At 43.6% G+C, this 18,419-nt stretch overlaps 1 protein-coding gene across 2 annotated transcripts in view; it reads right to left on the bottom strand.

Annotated features, from left to right (window-relative positions):
* The window catches only part of EMB (embigin), a 71,119-nt gene extending 52,996 nt beyond the window's left edge, over positions 1-18,123 (bottom strand). The window contains exon 1 of one of the 2 annotated variants that reach the window (XM_077462770.1): positions 17,771-18,123. In XM_077462770.1, coding sequence (XP_077318896.1) covers positions 17,771-17,858 — 88 coding nt within the window. In that variant the 5' untranslated portion in view covers positions 17,859-18,123. The remainder of the gene's footprint in view (positions 1-17,770) is intronic. The other variant, XM_077462769.1, reaches the window with a different exon arrangement.
* Positions 18,124-18,419: the final 296 nt, after the last annotated feature.

Here is an 18,419-nt window from a genome sequence, read left to right as displayed (position 1 = left end):
GTAAACAGTTCAATCTCTGTATTTGCAGCCGATAGTAAACTAACAATAGCAATAACTTCTCTGCAGGTTGTGGAAACCCTGCAAGAAGATCTGAACAAAATAATGTGGTGGGCAACTACATGGCAAATGAGGTTTAATGTAGAAAAATATAAAATAATGCATTTGGGTGGCAAAAATATGAATGCAATCTATACACTGGGGGGAGAACCTCTGGGGAAATCTAGGATGGAAAAGGAACTGGGGGTCCTAGTAGATGATAGGCTCAGCAATGGCATGCAATGCCAAGCTGCTGCTAACAAAGCAAACAGAATATTGGCATGCATTAAAAAAGGGATTAACTCCAGGGATAAAGCGATAATTCTCCCGCTCTACAAGACTCTGGTCCAGCCGCACCTGGAGAATGCTGTCCAGTCCTGGGCACCAGTCCTCAGGAAGGATGTACTGGAGATCGAGTCCAGAGAAAGGCAACAAAACGAATAAAGGGTCTGGAAGATATTAGTTATGAGGAAAGGTTGCGAGCACTGAACTTATTCACTCTGGAGAAGAGACAGTTGAGAGAGGATATGATTTCAATTCACAAATACCATACTGGTGACTTTTTTGCGGAAGGGAGTTTAACAAGACTCGTGGCCATTCACTAAAATTAGAAGAAAAGAGGTTTAACCCTAAACTGCGTAGATAGTTCTTTACTGTAAGAGTGGCAAGGATGTGGTATCAGCAGGGAGCATCAATAGTTTCAAAAAACTATTAGATAAGCACCTGAACAACCACAACATACATACTTCAGCCCCAGAAGATTTGGCTGCTCAATGATCAGGCCATTATTTGTGATACTGCACCACATTGTTTTAACTGACAATTGCACGGTTATGCAAGGCTGTACCCAAACAAAATTTGCATCCTTTTTTTTTCTCACAATAGAGTTTTCTTTTGGTGGTATTTGATCAGCTCTGCGTTTTTTTATTTTTTGCGCTATAAACAAAAAAAGAGAGACAATTTGGAAAAAAAAACTATATTTATACTTTTAGCTAAAATAAATACCCACAATTTTTTTTTTAAAAAGTACCGTATATACTCGAGTATAGGCCGACCCGAATATAAGCCGAGGCCCCCAATTTACCCCCAAAAAAACTGGCAAACTTATTGACTCGTGTATAAGCCGAGGGTGAGACATGCCTGTCCATCCCTGTGTGTGTGTCCGTCCATCCCTGTGTGTCCGTCCATCCCTGTGTGTCCGTCCATCCCTGTGTGTCCGTCCATCCATCCCTGTGTGTGTGTGTGTCCATCCATCCATCCATCCCTGTGTGTGTGTGTCTCCATCCATCCATCCATCCATCCCTGTGTGTGTGTGTCTCCATCCATCCATCCCTGTGTGTGTGTGTCTCCATCCATCCATCCATCCCTGTGTGTGTGTGTATCCATCCATCCCTGTGTGTGTGTGTGTCTCCATCCATCCGTGTGTGTGTGTGTGTGTGTGTGTGTGTGTGTGTGTGTGTGTGTGTGTGTGTCCAGCCTACCTGTGTCCCGAGCCTTTGTCCCGAGCCTCCGTCCCGTGCCTTGCCTCCTTGCCTCCGTCCCGTGCCGTGCCTTGCCTCCGTCCCGTGTCGTGCCTTGCCTTGCCTCCGTCCCGTCCCGTCCCGTGCCGTGCCTTGCCTTGCCTCCGTCCCGTGCCCTCTTCGTCGGCGCCTCGGCGGCCATTGTAAAATTCAAAAGCCGCGCCTCCGCCTTCGCCTGTGATAGGCGGAACACTGAATTTCCCAGCAGCCTGTGTTCCGCCTATCACGGACATCGTATCATCCTCGTCCGTAGTACGAGGATGATACGATGTCCGTGATAGGCGGAACACAGGCTGCTGGGAAATTCAGTGTTCCGCCTATCACAGGCGAAGGCGGAGCCGGAGGCGCGGCTTTTGAATTATAGAATGGCCGCTGTCTGTCTGCTCGACACGCTGATCGAGCGGGCAGACAGCGATGACTCGAGTATAAGCCGAGGGGGGCACTTTCAGCCTCAAAAAAGAGGCTGAAAATCTCGGCTTATACTCGAGTATATACGGTAAATTTTTTTCTCAGTTTAGGCCGATATGTATTCTTCTACATATTTTTGGTAATGAAAATTGCAATAAGCGTATATTGATTGGTTTGCTCAAAAGTTTTTGCGTCTACAAAATAGGGGATAGATTTATGGCATTTTTATTATTATAATTTTTTTTACTAGTAATGGTAGTGATCTGCGATTCTTATCAAGACTGCGAAATTATGGTGGACACATCGGACACTTTTGACACATTTTTGGAACAACTGACAATTATACACTTTTTGGGACCAGTGACATTTATACAGTGATCAGTGCTATAAAAATGCACTGATTACTGTATAAATGTCACTGGAAGTGAAGGGGTTAACACTAGGGGGCAATCAAGGGGTTAACTGTGTTCCCTAGGTGTTTTAACTGTAGGGGGGATGGGACTGACTAGGGGAAGAGAGAGATCAGTGTTCATACTCAGTATGAACACATGATCTGTCTCCTCTACCCTGGGGGAACTAGTCAATGAGGAGAGAGAGGGGGGTGGGGTGGGGCCGCGACTCTGTGTCTGAATGGATACAGGGAGCTGTGGCTCGCCTCAGGTGCCCCCACTCAACGGGAAGGAGGAGCCAGGAGTAGCAAAGAAGTACCCGGAAAGTGGAGGATTGGGGCAGCTCTGTGCAAATCCAAATCCACCTTTAAGGGCAATATCGAGCATGCGTGCACGCACGCTGCATGTGGCTGGCGGGCATGATGTCTGCTGGCCACGCGCCAAGTGTCCATAAAAAATCATAAAAATGCCATAAATCTATCCCCTATTCTGTAGACGCTATAACTTTTGCACAAACCAATCTATATACGCTTAATGCAATTTTCTTTTTACCAAACATATGTAGACGAATATATATTGGCCTAAACTGATGAAGACATTTAAAAAAAAAAAAGTAATATTTATTATAGCAAAAAGTAAAACATTTTTTAGAAATTGACGGCCTTTTTTTTGTTTATAGCGCAAAAAATGAAAACAGCAGAGGTGATCAAATACCGCCAAAAGAAAGCTCTATTTGTGGGAAAAAAAGGAGTTCAATTTAGTTTGGGTACAACGTCGCACAACCGCGCAATTGTCAGTTAAAGCGACGCAGTGGCAAATTGCAAAAAACGGCCTGGTCATTAAGGGACAAGTCCTTCTGGTCCTTAAGTGGTTAATATCTACCTTAACCGCTTGACTGTATACCTATACAGCTGTATAATGCCTACTATGGGATCCTTCCAGGTTTGGGGCATGCACGGGGGCTTCCGGTGGCCCCTTCCCACTGTGATTAGCCACAGTGGGAGCTGATTGGTGGGTAGGGCAGACTCAATGTCCACCAGCACCCTCTTATGCTTCGGTACAGTGACAGAATGGTGGTTTGCCTATGTAAACAAGGCAGATCGATGTTCTGAACTACAGAAGTCATGAATCCTGTGTCTCTGCTAAGCAGATGCGCCAATCAATGCCTTCTCCTAGTACAAGCACCTCTCCACAGTATTAAAACACAGGCTAGGCACACATTTAACCCTTTAATCACCCCTAATGCGATCAACTTGCCAGTGTGATTAGTACAGTGACAGTGCATATTTTTTAAGACTGATCACTGTATTAGTGTCACTGGTCCCCAAAAAACCCTACTTTTAAGTACACAATGGGGTTTATTTACTAAAGCTGGAAAGTGCAAAATCAGTCTCTTCTGCAGAGAAACCAATGAACTTCCAGGTTTTATTACAAAAGCTTAATTGAACAATCTGGGGTTAGAAGCTCATTGGTTTCTATGCAGAAGGGAGCCTGATTTTGCACTTTCCAGTTTAGTAAATAAACCCAATTTTGTACTTAAAAGTGGGGTATGCCTGTGTATATTTTTTAAATAAATAAAAATATTGCATAGTTTGTTGACGATATAACGTTTGCGCAAACCAATCAATATACGCAAAAATATGTAGCAGAATTGACCTAAATTAAGAAATGGGATTTTTTTTCAATTTTTTTATTGGATATGTTTTATAGCAGAAAGTAAAAAATATTGTTTTGTTTTTTTCTTTTTCAAAATTGTCAGTCTTTTTTTGTTTATAGCGCAAAAAAATAAAAAAGACTACAGAGGTGATCAATTGCCACCAAAAGAAAGCTCCATTTGGGGGGGGGGGGGGGAGGATCAATCTGATAGGTTGGCAACACTGATCTAACACAACCCTCTTCACAAATTGAAGATGCTGCTGTCCAAGGATGACTATGCTGCTCCTCCACAGATACAGTACATTGAGAGTTGTCATCCTAGGGTAGGAAGTGTGTTACAGGCAGGATTACCAGGTGGAAAAAAGTCAAAGGAATGCAGCCACAACATAAGGACCAGTAAGCTGCAATATAATCACTTTTCTTTCTTGAGTTTAGATTCCCTTTCAACAATTTCAAAAGTCTCAGAGTGTTAATCTGATACAGACTGTATGAGTGTATTTTCAAATAAACTTTCTATTTTGCAAGTTACTTCCTGGACCAATTCATTTTTTCCAATATATGTGGCAAGTCTGAGGTTTCCTGAGAACCGTGCTGCATGTAGGTTGTGTGTGGTTCCTCTTACGTCAGCAGAGTTCTGTTTTAAATCTCTGTGAATTGAAGTTTTTGACACAAAGGCCAAGTTTACCTTTTTAAATAAATAGACTATGCAGTGCAGCACAAGGGCCCCACTGTGTTAAAAAAAAAAAGCTGTGCAGTATTGCAATATTGTCCTTAGTTTAAATATCTTACCATTAGGCCATGAGGGACATCCCAAAAAATCTTATGCCGCGTACACACTATCGGAAATTCTCATCGGGAAAAGCTCTGATGGTTTTCCCGACAGAATTCCGCTCAAGCTGTCTTGCCTACATACGGTCACACCAAATTCCAATCCTTTATGAACGTGGTGATGTACAACACATACGACCGGACTAGAAAAGGGAAGTTCAATAGCCAGTAGCCAATAGCTTCTGCCTCATAGTTGAATCTGAGCATGCAAGATTTTTGGCGTGTCGGAATTGCATACGCACAATCGGAATTTCCGATAGATAGTTTTTCCGTTGGGAAAATTGAGAACATGCTATCAATTTTTGGCTGGCGGAAATTCGGACAGCTAAATTCCGATGGAACATACACACGGTCAGATTTTCCAATGAGAAGCTCTCATCTGTCTTTTTCTGGCCGGAATTACGATCGTGTGCACACGGCATTACTGTGGTTGGTAGCCCATCCTGCCCAAAAACCTGAGCACTCCAACAAGGAGCTCATTCCTAGTTTTACAAGAGTGAGGACGCTTCCTCATCCCAAACAATCACATGAGTGCGTAGGCATATAGAGGTTAACACTGCCCATGTTGGGAAGGGTAGTGTTAATTATGTTCTGGGTTTTTGTATTGGTGGGCTTTGCTGGGTCCAGCCCATTGGTTCTGTGTGATAAAAAAGGAACAGGGGTTTGCACCTCGGGGGCTCATGGCAAGGGAAATGTATTGTTTGTTGCCGGAGTCCAGGCCACCAGTGTCATGCAGATATCGGAGTTCCCGCTATCTGGGGAGATTGGTGGGATTTACAGTCCTCCCTGAAGAAATCTCCTATGGACTCTGCCAAGTATGGACTCTTATCCTATGTAGGTATGCTGGGGCAGCCACTAGCCTGCAGTTACAGTAGGGACTAGGGATGTTAGGCAAAGACTGCACTTTATATTGGACTGTTACTTTTGTATGTCATCATGCACTTTGAAACTTTGTCCTTGCCTGGTCTGAAGTTATTCAAGGGGTGTGATGCAAGTAACCGGCACATATACAGTAGTCCACAGCTTGGATAATTAAGAACATTGGGGTATGAAGATAACAGTACAAGAGGTAATACAGTTTGAAAATACAAGTGGTTACCAAGCGTAACAAAGGTTTCTTTAGCAGCCTCTTGTAAGTGTGTACTTGTGACAGGTGGAACAGTTTCTAACAGGAGAAGTTGTTCTCAGCACTCTCTCCATGAGCAGGTCAGTATTCCATAGCAACTGGAGCAGGCCAGGACCGCAGAAGTCCTCAGGCTGTACAAAGGGACGGAAGAGGGAGAGTTAAAGAGGAAGTAAACCCTGATGAGTTTACTTCCTCTTTGATTCCCTGCAAAGGTAAAGCATAATGGACTACTATGCATCGCATAGTAGTCCATTATGTGTCACTTACCTGACACAGGAGCCAGCAAAGTCACCGCTGTCCCCTTGTGTACGGAGCCTCCATCTTCTCGGTGGGTCTCCCTGCTCCGGCGCTGTCATTTGGCGAAGCCGCGATGACGTCACTCCCGCGCATGCGCACGGGAGCCGCCACTCGCGGCATATCGCCATTGACAGCGGCACGCTCAGTGCGCCTGCGCGCCGCTGTCTACCTGTGTTTTGGCAAATATCTCCTAAACCATGTAGGTTTAGGAGATATTTCTTGGACCTACAGGTAAGCCTTAATCTAGGCTTACCTGTAGGTCAAAGTGGTTTGTAAGGGTTTACAACCACTTTAAGTGAAGTGCACACATGAGGGTTAATTTACTAAAGGGAAAAAGACTGTGCACTTTGCAAGTACAGTTGCTCCAGAGCTTAGTAAATGAGCAGAAACTTTGCTGACTTCTGTCATCCAATCATGTGCAAGCAAAAATGCTGTTTATTTTAATTTTCCTTGCACGTGATTGGGTACTCTTTTCAAAGAAAAGCCTTGCCTCATTTACTAAGCTCTGGGGCAACTGCACTTTGCAAAGTGCACAATCTATTTGGCTTTGGTAAATCAACCCCGTGGAGTCAGCGTTACGTGCACAGTGGAGCCCCATTCCATTACTGGGACTAGACAGATAGACAGGGCATTGGCTCTGCACGTCCCTCCTAAATGGTCAAGTGACCGTAGTGGTGTATAATACATTGAGAGCGTTTATTCGAGTTCTGTTGTCTGTTAAGTAAATGTACCCCATGTGTGAAGCAGTGACTCTAACCAAAGTGCCTAGCATAGGCCAGAAGAACCCATCCCAGGGTAGGCCTGCTATGTGACCCACACTTGGCACCCAATGAGGAAAGGAGCATGGAGGACGTGTCATCTACCTACCCTTACACGCAGTGTGCTCTTCCTCAGCCTCTGCTGTTACAGGGTAAATGAGAGAGCACTGCACGGGTCTGGAATGTGGAAGCGCAGATTTGAAATGCAGAAGCTCCTGGAATGCTGGGAGCAATGTCCATGATGAGTGCTAAATCTGAATGTCCCAAAACTTGGACACGACAGGTCGATTTTATAGCTACAATCACCTCAGTGGGAGTTTTTCTGACAGGCTTTGGGGATATCCCTCCTGGCCTAATGGTAAGGCCTTTAAACTAATGACAATGTTTCAGCACTGCATTGTATTAAATGAATATACTGGGACATCTAGACTGCCCAGTCTAAAAAAGTTGAACTTAGCCTTTAAAATAATTTAAAGCAACAAATGGTTTGGATCATTATATGCAACATCACATGATGGGAGTCCAGTGCTAGTAGACTTGGAGTTTCTGGTACCAAGAACAAATCACAAAGCTACAGTTCCTTTGAGGGCACATTCACACCAGCGGACATGTTAAACACTTAAGGATCTGGCCTCTTTTTTAGATGTGTTGTTTACAAGTTAAATTCAGTTTTTTTGCTAGAAAATGACTTAGAACCCCCAAACATTATACATTTATTTTCCTAACACCCTAGAGAATAAAATGGCAGTCATTGCAATACTTTCTGGCACACCGTATTCGCGCAACGTTCTTACATGCACACTTTTTTTTTTTAAATACACTTTTTTGAATGAAAAAAGAAGACAACAGGAAAGTTAGCCCAATTTTTTTTTTTTATATTGTGAAAGATAATGTTACGCCGAGTAAATTGATACCCAACATGTCACGCTTCAAAATTGTGCCCGCTCGTGGAATGGCGACAAACTTTTACCCTTACAAATCTCCATAGACAACATTTAAAAAATCCTACAGGTTGCATTTCTGTGTCGAGGTCTAGGGCTAGAATTATTGCTCTCGCTCTACCGATTGTGGCGATACCTCACATGTGTGGTTTGAACACCGTTTTCCTATGTGGGTGCTACTTACGTATGCGTTCGCTTCTGCACGCGAGCTCGGCAAGACGGAGCGCGTTTAAATATTTTTTTTTTTTATTTTACCTTTTATTTTTACACTGTTTTAAAAAATGACATGACAGGACCTCTGAAATATGAGATGTGGGGTTAAAAAGACCTCAGATCTCATATTTACACTAAAATGCAATAAAAATAAATAAATTGTCATTTAAAAAAAGAAAAAAAAAGAAAATGGCTCTTTAAGAGCTATGGGCAAAAGTGACGTTTTGGCGTCACTTCTGCCCTGCAGTGTCACGGGTGGGTGCCATCTTACCATCACTCATCTCCATGCACAGCCACGGGAAGGATCCGAGGGCACTGGATTGCTGCGGGGGACCCTCTCCCACCGCTGATAAAAGTGATCTTGCACCGCAGAGACCACTTTTATTTTGTACCGGACCGCCGGGCGAACGTGGAGATATTGGGCTTATGGCAGCTAGCTGCTGCCATAACAGTGATATCCGTCCTCAAAGTAAGGACGTACATTGGCGTGCGGTGGTCCGGAAGTGGTTAAGGTGTGCATAATGCACACTTGTTGGTGTGTATGGTGCATGCGTGCTGCTATGCATTTTCCAAGTGTTTTATTTTATTTAAACCTGACAGTTCAGTTAGTGGATAGCACGCATGTCCTGCAGTAAAAACATGTAGCACATGGATGCCACCACCCAGTACTTGGACAGGTTTGTCTAGCACCCAGGGCAGGAATGTGGAACTGCGCCCCCTCCTCTATAGCTAATGAATGATGTAGAATGGATGTACCACCCTGCACCTATTCTCTGCCCTCTTGCTCTGGCTGCCCATGGTTGGTATTGAACGCGTGCTGCACATGTGGCCAATGACCTGTTTTCTTGCAGCTTGAAGGTAATTGCAAATGCACAATGTGGGCATTTCCATCTCCATGCTGTGGCAGCCCACTGGTTGCCAGCCACCTATCTAGAACATGAGGTGGGTGTCCCCTTTACCACTACATCCAGGGAAGTTGTCCCTCCTGCCCATCCCTTGTCCCAGTCCTGCGGCCACCAGAATAACCTTATTTGCTTTATACTATGTGTAAAATTATTTGTTTTATCCCATGACTAGGGTATAAAAGATGCTTTGCTCTCCCAACTGCTTGACCACCACTCCTCCATTAACCTTTTCCAAGAATAACCACATGACTCAGGATGGAGTACAATGGCCACAGGCAGCCTTTTATTAAACAATTATAAATAACTTATATACACATATGCAAGATATGAACATCCAGTACATTCTGCCAAAAATAGAAGTCACAAGGTCCTTGTGGACATCAACTTCTCGTACCCGTGTGACCACTGAAAATTTTTAGGCCTCCAGCTGCAACAAACACTGACTTGGAGACAAACAACTACACGCATGTTGTGCTTCCCAACATGCCTTCAGAAACAGTTCCTATGGAACAGTCCATAACTGTCTTAACGTGTTGCTCTTCCCACCAACCATAATAATGGAAACCGCATCCAGTACGGGTCCCTACCAATGTACATATTCTTTATACCCAAAAAACCCATAACAGGACCTTGTACCCCGCTGGCTGCCATGATAAAATCTTCCAAAAAACCTTAATCCCCAACTATTTATAACTTGCAATGGAACGCAATTAGGGCGGCGGGGTGGGCCGTTGTCCCAAGCTCTCTCTTAATCCAACTGATGACTTCCAAGACCCTCCTACAGATATTCTTACTGCTGCCCCACCTTCCCCAGTCCTCCCCACCAATCGCCTTTTCCCTATGCCAACCCCTTTTAACCCTGACATGATGGCCCTTCATGCATGCTTTCTTCTTGTAACTCCAGGCCTCTCTATCTTCCACTACATTTTAGTGACACCGCAGTAAATGTAGGAGCAGAGTTAGCTCCCCCTCTATGTTTAGGGTATGGAACTTTTTTCCTGGTTCAGCTCTATTTTCCTGTAATATTCTGAGGGGAAGAAGAGGCCAAAGAAATAGATGTTGAAACTGAAATTTTCATCATAGGAATATATATATATGTTTAGCAAAGCTTTTCCATCTTCAGGCTCAGCCCCATGCGTCAAGTACACTAGGGCTCCCTCGATTCTGACCCCAGATTTTTTTTATCGGGTACCTATTTACCACACACGCTTGACTATTTTTGGATATTTGTGAGGGCTGGCATACCAAGGACTACTTTCAGGACTGTATTGTATCTATTATATTTGCTTTATGTACCATTGTATTTGCTGCATTAGAGACATATGTACACCAACTTCGGATAGTTGTCATCATCTAAGTAGTTGTAAACCTCTGAAATGAACTATGAACAAAGCATATATCTCTATACTGTGTACTTGTCTCAATCCAAACCCCTGAGTGTAATTTTGTATGGGGAGGGATCTCCAGCACACAGCCTATGAATGAAAGCCTTATCTTTGTTCCTGGGTGTTCCTTCCCTCCAATCAGCTCTTACTGAGCTCTGCAAAGTGTAACTTCAGGTCCCTACTCCATGCTTTTTTTGGATGCTCAGACAAGCTGTATAAATTCTGGACTTTGGCTGTAGAGAAGAGAGGGCTGCAGGCAGGCATGTACTGGCCATCGGGAGTTTCCCGGTGGGCCGATGGCTTAGTGGGCCACTCTGATGTAAGGGGGCTGCTCATGGGACACTCTGATGTAAGGGGGCTGCTCATGGAACACTCTGATGTATGGGGGCTGCTCATGGAACACTCTGATGTAAGGGGGCTGCTCATGGGACACTCTGATGTAAGGGGGCTGCTCATGGGACACTCTGATGTAAGGGGGCTGCTCATGGGACACTCTGATGTAAGGGTGCTGCTCATGGGACACTCTGATGTAAGGGGGCTGCTCATGGGACACTCTGATGTAAGGGGGCTGCTCATGGGACACTCTGATGTAAGGGGGCTGCTCATGGGACACTCTGATGTAAGGGGGCTGCTCATGGGACACTCTGATGTAAGGGGGCTGCTCATGGGACACTCTAATGTAAGGGGGCTGCTCATGGGACACTGAAAATGTAAGTGGGTCGGTCTGGATGAAGTCCAGGGCCAGATTTCTGTGCCAGCCCAGCCCTGGCTGCAGGTACACAGGTACAAATGATGTATCAATCTCATGGGGGTCATATCTGCTATCCTAGACCAGAGCAGGGGAATTTTCCCAACTCTCAGCACACCTTTGACAAGCAGAGTTTTACTTTTCAGACAAACTGTAGCGATTCCACTAAAGAGTGCCTGTGCTGAGACCTGCCCAACTCCAACGAAACTTGACAAATCCAACCAAACCTGTTTTCCAAATCCATCACTGCCTTGATTATAGACTCATTGGGAGTAACCAACATAGATTATCATAAAATAAATATAAGTGATAGAGCATTAATGTATATATCTGAATCTAGGCCCAAAATTTTAATATATTGCAGCTTACCAGTCCTCAGATGTGGTGGCTGCATTAGTTGTTTTTTTAAATTATTATTATTATTATTTTTTGTAAGTACATTATCAGCAACCACATAAAAATACTTGTTGCTACTACCAGAAATCCAGTATATATCAAATTTTCTGTCTAATTAACTGACATCTAAAACAATATTATACAGTGGCAAAAAGAATCATTTGATCCCCTGCAGATTTTGTAAGTTTGCCCACTTACAAAGAAAGGGTCTATAATTATTATCATAGGTGTATTTTAATTGATAGAGACAGAATATCAACCAAAAATCCAGAAGAAGCACATGATACAAATGTTATAAATTGAGTTGCAGTTCAGTGAGTAAAATAAGTATTTGATCCCCTACCAACCAAGAATAATTCTGGCTCCCGCAGACTGGCTACAGTATGTGCTCATGTGGTACACAGATTAGTCCTGTCAATTTAAGAAGGTGCTCCTAATGCCAACTCGTTATGTGTATTAAAGACCCCTGACCACAGAATCTTTCTTCCATTCAAACCTCACCATCATGGGCAAGACCAAAGAGCTGTCAAAGGATGTCAGGGACAAGATTGTAGACCTGCACAAGGCTGGAATGGGCTACAAGACCATCAGTAAGAAGCGTGGTGAGACAGAGGCAACTGTTGGAGTGATTATTCGCAAATGAAAGAAATACAAAATAACAATCAATAGCCCTTGGTCTGCAGCTCCATGTAAAATTTTGTCTCAAGGGGTAAGGATAATTATAAGAAAGGTGAGGGATCAGCTCAGAACTACACGGGAGGAGCTTGTGAATAATCTCATGACAGTCAGGACCACAGTCACCAAACAAACCATTAGTAACACAATACGCCGCCGTGGATTGAAATACTGCAGTGCACACAAGGTCCTCCTCCTCAAGAAGGCACATGTACAGGCCCATCTGAAGATTGCCAATGAACATCTAAATGATTTAGAGAAGCTTTGGGAGAAAGTGCTGTGGTCAGATGAGACCAAAATTGAGCTCTTTGGCATTAACTCAATTTACCGTGTTTGGAAGAAGAAAAATGCTGACTATGACCCTAAGAACACCATCCCTACAGTTAAGCATGGAGGTGGAAACATTATGCTTTGGGGCTGTTTCTCTGCTAAAGGAAAAGGCTGACTTTGACTCATGAGGGGGCAATGGGTGGGGCCATGTTTTGTAAAATCTTGGCTGAGAACATTCTTCCCTCAGCCGTAACACTGATGATGGGTCGTGGATGGGTATTCCAGCATGACAATGACCCAAAACATACTGCAAACTAACGCAACAAAGGAGTGGCTCAAGAAGAAGCACATTAAGGTCATGGAGTGGCCTAGCCAGCCTCCATACCTTAATCCTATAGAAAATTTGTGGAGGGAGCTGAAACTTTGAATTGTCAAGCAACAGCCAAGAAACTGTAAAGTGTTATTAAAACCACAGCAGTAAAATCAGTGTGTGTATATGCAGTAAAGCGTGCTTGTTTTACTCATTGTGGAACCTCAGTGTGGGGTTAATCTGCCACATTGTGTAAAAAGGCTGTTTGATCCTGTCTTTTCTGATCCCCCCTTCTTCCACTGTCCCAAATCTATCTGCTGATAGAACAGAGCCCTTGGAGTCACTCTGCACATGCTCAGTTGGGTGTGTATTACTAGAGTTTTTTTTTTTCTTGGGAGGCTGCAAGTGATCAGCACAGAACCAATCAGCACTGTCCAGACAGAGGGTCAGGGGTCCTGCAGCCTCATAGGTCAGCCATAGGAGAATGAAAACTCCTACTACAAGCTTTAACCAGACACTAACAGAAGCCATAAGACTGCTCTTTACTGCTGAAGAGAAAAGGTATTTAGCAGTTTATATTTACTAAAATAATTGATGCAGGGTCCTGGGTTTAGTAACACTTTAAGGATTTAGAGAAGATCTGTAAAGAAAAGTGGACCAAAATCCCTTCTGAGATCTTGTGCAAACCTGGTCACCATCTACAAGAAACATCTTACCTCTGTGATTGCCAACAAGGGTCTCCATCAAGTACTAAGTCATGTTTTGCTTGGGGATCAAATACTTATTTTTCTCACTGAACTGCAACTCAATTTATAACATTTGTATCATGTGGGGGTTTTTTTTCCTGGATTTTTAGTTGATATTCTAGCTATATTATTTAAAGTTGTTGTAAACTCAAAAAAAAAAAATCTGCAAGCAAAGGCATAATGAATTAGTATGCATCGTATAGTAGCTCATCATGAAATACTTACCTTAGATCAAAGCTGTGGCAGTGGTCCACACACACCGCTGTGATCGGCCACATGTCTCCTGGAGGTTTTTACTGGATTTGCTGGCTCCGGCACTGTGATTGGCTAGAGCCGTGATGACGTCACTCCTGTGTCACAGCACAGCTCATGAAGAACGGCATGAGTTAGCCTTCAGTGCACATGTGCCGATGATGTCGGCACATGCGGATACAGTGAATATCTCCTAAACTGTGCAAGTGTAGGGGATATTCACAGTTCCTACAGGTAGGTAAAAGTGGTGTAACAGGGTTTACAACCACTTTAAAATACACCTATGATTACAATTATAGACCATTCATTTCTTTGTAAGTGGGTAGACTTACACAATCTGCAGGGGATCAAATAATTATTTTCCCCACTGTATACCTTCCTAGTTCTTTTTGGTCGACTGTAAAACAGCCCCCACTTCATAACAACTTGATAAAAAAATAATGTTGTTTAGCAAGGAACATACATTCTAGATTGATAAATATGCTACAGAAATTTGTATGTGTAGTAAATTGCTTCCAGCATTGCTCCAGTTTCTTCTTGCCAGGGGCTGTCATTTTGCTGAAGCCAACAGCCCCTGAGCAGCAGAATGGTCTCTAGTGGCTCTAATTTTTTAGCACAATGGTAAAAATGAAAAGCAACTGAGCATGTGCAAAACAGGCTAAGACAGTGCATTACTGCACTTTAAACACTATACCTTAAGTGATGGTGAACCTTGGCACCCCAAATGTTTTGGAACTATTTTTCCCATGATGCTCATGCACTCTGCAGTGTAGTTGAGCTTCATGGAAACTGTAGTTTCAAAAGATTTGGGGTGCCAAGGTTCTCCATCACTGAATTCACTTATTTTTAATGTTTTACATTGCTATACCTGTAAAAGGGGCCAGCAGGAAGTGATCTAGCAGGACTTTTTTTCTGACTAAAGTTCCACTTTAAAGTGATTGTAAAATCTCGTTTATTTTAATTTTTTTCTGCCAAATATGTTATACTTACCTCCTCTGTGCAGTTGGTTTTGCACAGAACAGCCTGGATTTTCCTCTTCTCAGGTCCCTCTTTGCTGCTCCTAGTCCCTCCATCCTATTGAGTGCCCCCTCAGCCAGCAGCTCTCTATGGGGGCACCCGAGCCAAGTCAGAGCATGTATCCATTCAGACATGGAGCCCCAACCTGGCCCTGCCTTCTCTCTCCTCTGATTTGACTTTGATTGACAGCCTCAGTAGCCAATAGCGCCACTGCTGTGTCTCAGCCAATCAGGAGGAGTGTCCTGGACCGCTTAGACACTCGTAGACATCGCTCGAGAGAGATGGGGCTCAGGTAAGTAATTAGGGGGTGCTGGGGAGGCTGCTACACAAAGAAGTTTTTTATCTTAACCCCTTACTGACCCACCAACCAACTCTACGTCAGTTCACCTCTTGATCACTGGGGGGCCAGAGGCGTGTGCACGTGCCCGCCGCTCGACTCCAGAGTTGATGCACGTGTGCTGTGGTCGTGATGACCGCTGGGCACCCGCAATTGCTCCACACAGAGTGGAGATCTGTCAATTTAAACAGACAGACGTGCTGTCAAGGGTGAGGAGAGTGATCTGTTGTTCATACTAAGTAAGAACAATGATCACTCTCCTCACCCAGTCAGTACCCCCCCCCCCCCCACAGTTAGAATCCCTCCCTAGGGAACACAGTTAACCCCTTGATCGCCCCCTAGTAGCCCCCTGCCAGTGACATTTACACAGTAATCAGTGCATTTTTGTAGCACTGATCGCTGTATAAATGCCAATGGTCCCAAAAATATGTCAAAAGTGTCCAATCTGTCTGCAAAAATGTTGCAGTCCTGATAAAAATCACAGATCACCGCCATTACTAGTAACAAAAAAAATAAAATCTTTAAATCTTTCCCCTATTTTGTAGATGCTATAACTTTTGCAAAAAACAATCAATATTTGCTTATTGTGATTTTTATTACCAAAAATTACCAAAAATATGTAGAAGAATACATATCGGCTTAAACTGAGGAAAATATGTGCTTTTTAAAAAAAAAAAAATGGGGATATTTATTATAGCAAAAAGTACAAAATATTGTGTTTTTTTTTCAAAATTGTCACTCTTTTTTTGTTTATAGCGCAAACAAAAACAAAAAAAAAAATGCAGAGATGATAAACCAAAAGAAAGCTCTATTTGTGCAAAAAAAAGGACGCCAAATGTGTCAAAAGTGTCTGATCTGTCCTCTGCAATGTTGCAGTCCCGCTAAAAATTGCAGATCACCACCATTATTAGTAAAAACAATAAATAAAAATAAAAATGCCATAAATCTATCCTCTGTTTTGTAGATGCTATAACTTTTGCGCAAACCAATTAATTCACCAAAGAAAGCTCCATTTGTGAGAAGAAAAAAGACATCAATTTTGTTTGGGTGCAGCGACGCACGACCGCACAATTGTCAGTTAAAGCGACGCAGTACCGTATCGCAAAAAATGGCCTGGTCATTGAGCAGCCAAATCTTCCGGGGCTGAAGTGGTTAATGCATAGAATGCATTAAGATAAAAAAACCTTCTGCCTTTACAACTCCTTTAAGGAGATGGGGAGAGTGTTTGTAATACAAAAAAAGAATTCAGCCCAGGACGACAATGATACTGCTCTATAGATACAGTGCAATGAGCGAATGTTGTCACCTTAGGACAGAAAATGAGTCACTTGCAGGATCACAAGGTGTAAATAAAGGAAAACATCTTAATGATGAAAGGGCATAAACGTTCGTGTTTTTTCACCTTAATGCATCCCAGCCCGCCATTTTACTTACATGAGCCCTGGAATTTCCCACGGTGGAGACACGCTGTCCCTCTGCCCAGGGTTCTCGGCACTTGATTGGATAGATTGATAACAGTGCAGCCATTGGCTCCCACTGCTGTCAATCAAATCCAATGACGGGGGGGCGGGCCGAGTTCTACATTTGGCGTCTATGGATGCCGAATGATGAACTCGGGAGCACGCCCCCGCAAGGTAAACCCCCTGGGGAGATAGCGTCTTCTAGGGGGTTATCTGATAAGAGGAGGAGCCGCAAGAGCCACCGTGGGACCCCAGAAGTTGAGGATCGGGGGCCACTCTGTGCAAAACGAACTGCACAGTAGAGGTAAGTATGACATGTTTGTTAAATCACTTGAAGTCACTCTCCCTGGGTGATTCCCCATACTTGAAGAACAGACTAAAAACAGCTGCAAAAGACTGACATTGTATGACCTTGGGGGGAGAGGAAGGACGCACAAACAAACACAGGGGCATCTTAGCCCTGGGGTCCTCAAGAAATACAAAGCTGATGGTTGATTTAACATACGAGTGCCCGCCCAAAACGAAAATATCATTCTGGGTGGGAGTTGACATTTAGACCTGATTTGCTGCCTGAACAAGCACAAGTCTGCTGGTTCAATGTACCTCTATTAAAAAGAACACACTCCGCCATCCTCCCATCCCCCCGTGTACTGGACAATCAACCTTCTGCTGGTAGATCTATAATTACATTCCCTTGGTAATACATGCCGTATGCTTCTGAATGGCAGACAGCACAGCAGCTGAAATGTGACGGAAGGATAGACAGACAAGCGTAGGTAGATAGATAGATAGATAGATAGATAGATAGGTAGGTAGATAGATAGATAGATAGATAGAGGACTAGACATATGGAATTCACCTACGCACATGTTATTAAAGGAAACTCATCTTTGAGGACGTTTTTCCTTTAGTATAATAGATGTAATGCAATAAATGAGACATAACCTTTCATACAACATATACATTTGTGTGTCGTTTATGGTCATTGAAAGGCTTACGTTACCTCGCTTCATGTCCTTCCCAGCATCGTCACCTTCTGTCCTTCAAGGACAGCTGAGCCTAAGGGAAGATAAGATTTTGGTCTGGAGGGCACTTACCTGCTGTATGTGGGGTGACGGATGGGACAGATAGGAGCCCGGAGAGGATGAGGGACACCATGGTGGGCTGGAGGGTAAAGAAGCCCATACTGGCAGCACAGGCTGGACTGCTTGGCACAGATGCTGCAGTGTGTAGGCTTCTCTGGTATATGAAGACACCAATGATGTATGAAGACTCTTCTCTTGTTGTATGAAGGCTCTCCTCTATTATGTGAAGATTCTTGTCTGTTGTAGAAGACTCTCTTTGGTTATAGGAACACTATTTGTGATGTATGCAGACTCTCCTCTGACGTATGAAGACTCACTCTCTGCTGGGACAGGGATGTACCAAGAAGGCTGTGCGTTGCATCCGCCCCCAGCTCTGCCTGTGGTGTGAACCTTCCCAGAGACTCATTAGTAAATTCAGCACACGGTTGCTTCACATCCTTCCTTCCTTCATCACAATACTGAAGAAATTGTGCATTCAAGGCAGACAAACAGCTACCGTAATGAACAAGATACCATAATAAAATGGAAGCTGTTTTACCTGCTAAATGTCTATCCAGGAAAAACCCACATCTAGGGGCTCATGCACACGGGCAGAAAAAAATGACGTTGCTGGGAGCATATAGCGTTTTTTTTTTTTAATGCCCATGCATAAGTTGCATGT

This window comes from Lithobates pipiens, unplaced genomic scaffold (genome assembly GCF_037356315.1).
Source record: "Lithobates pipiens isolate NorthernLeopardFrog02 unplaced genomic scaffold, aLitPip1_a1.2 Scaffold_3, whole genome shotgun sequence".
Lineage (NCBI taxonomy): Eukaryota > Metazoa > Chordata > Amphibia > Anura > Ranidae > Lithobates > Lithobates pipiens.
Note: the sequence above shows the minus strand (reverse complement) of the source record. Positions and strands in the feature narration are given on the sequence as shown.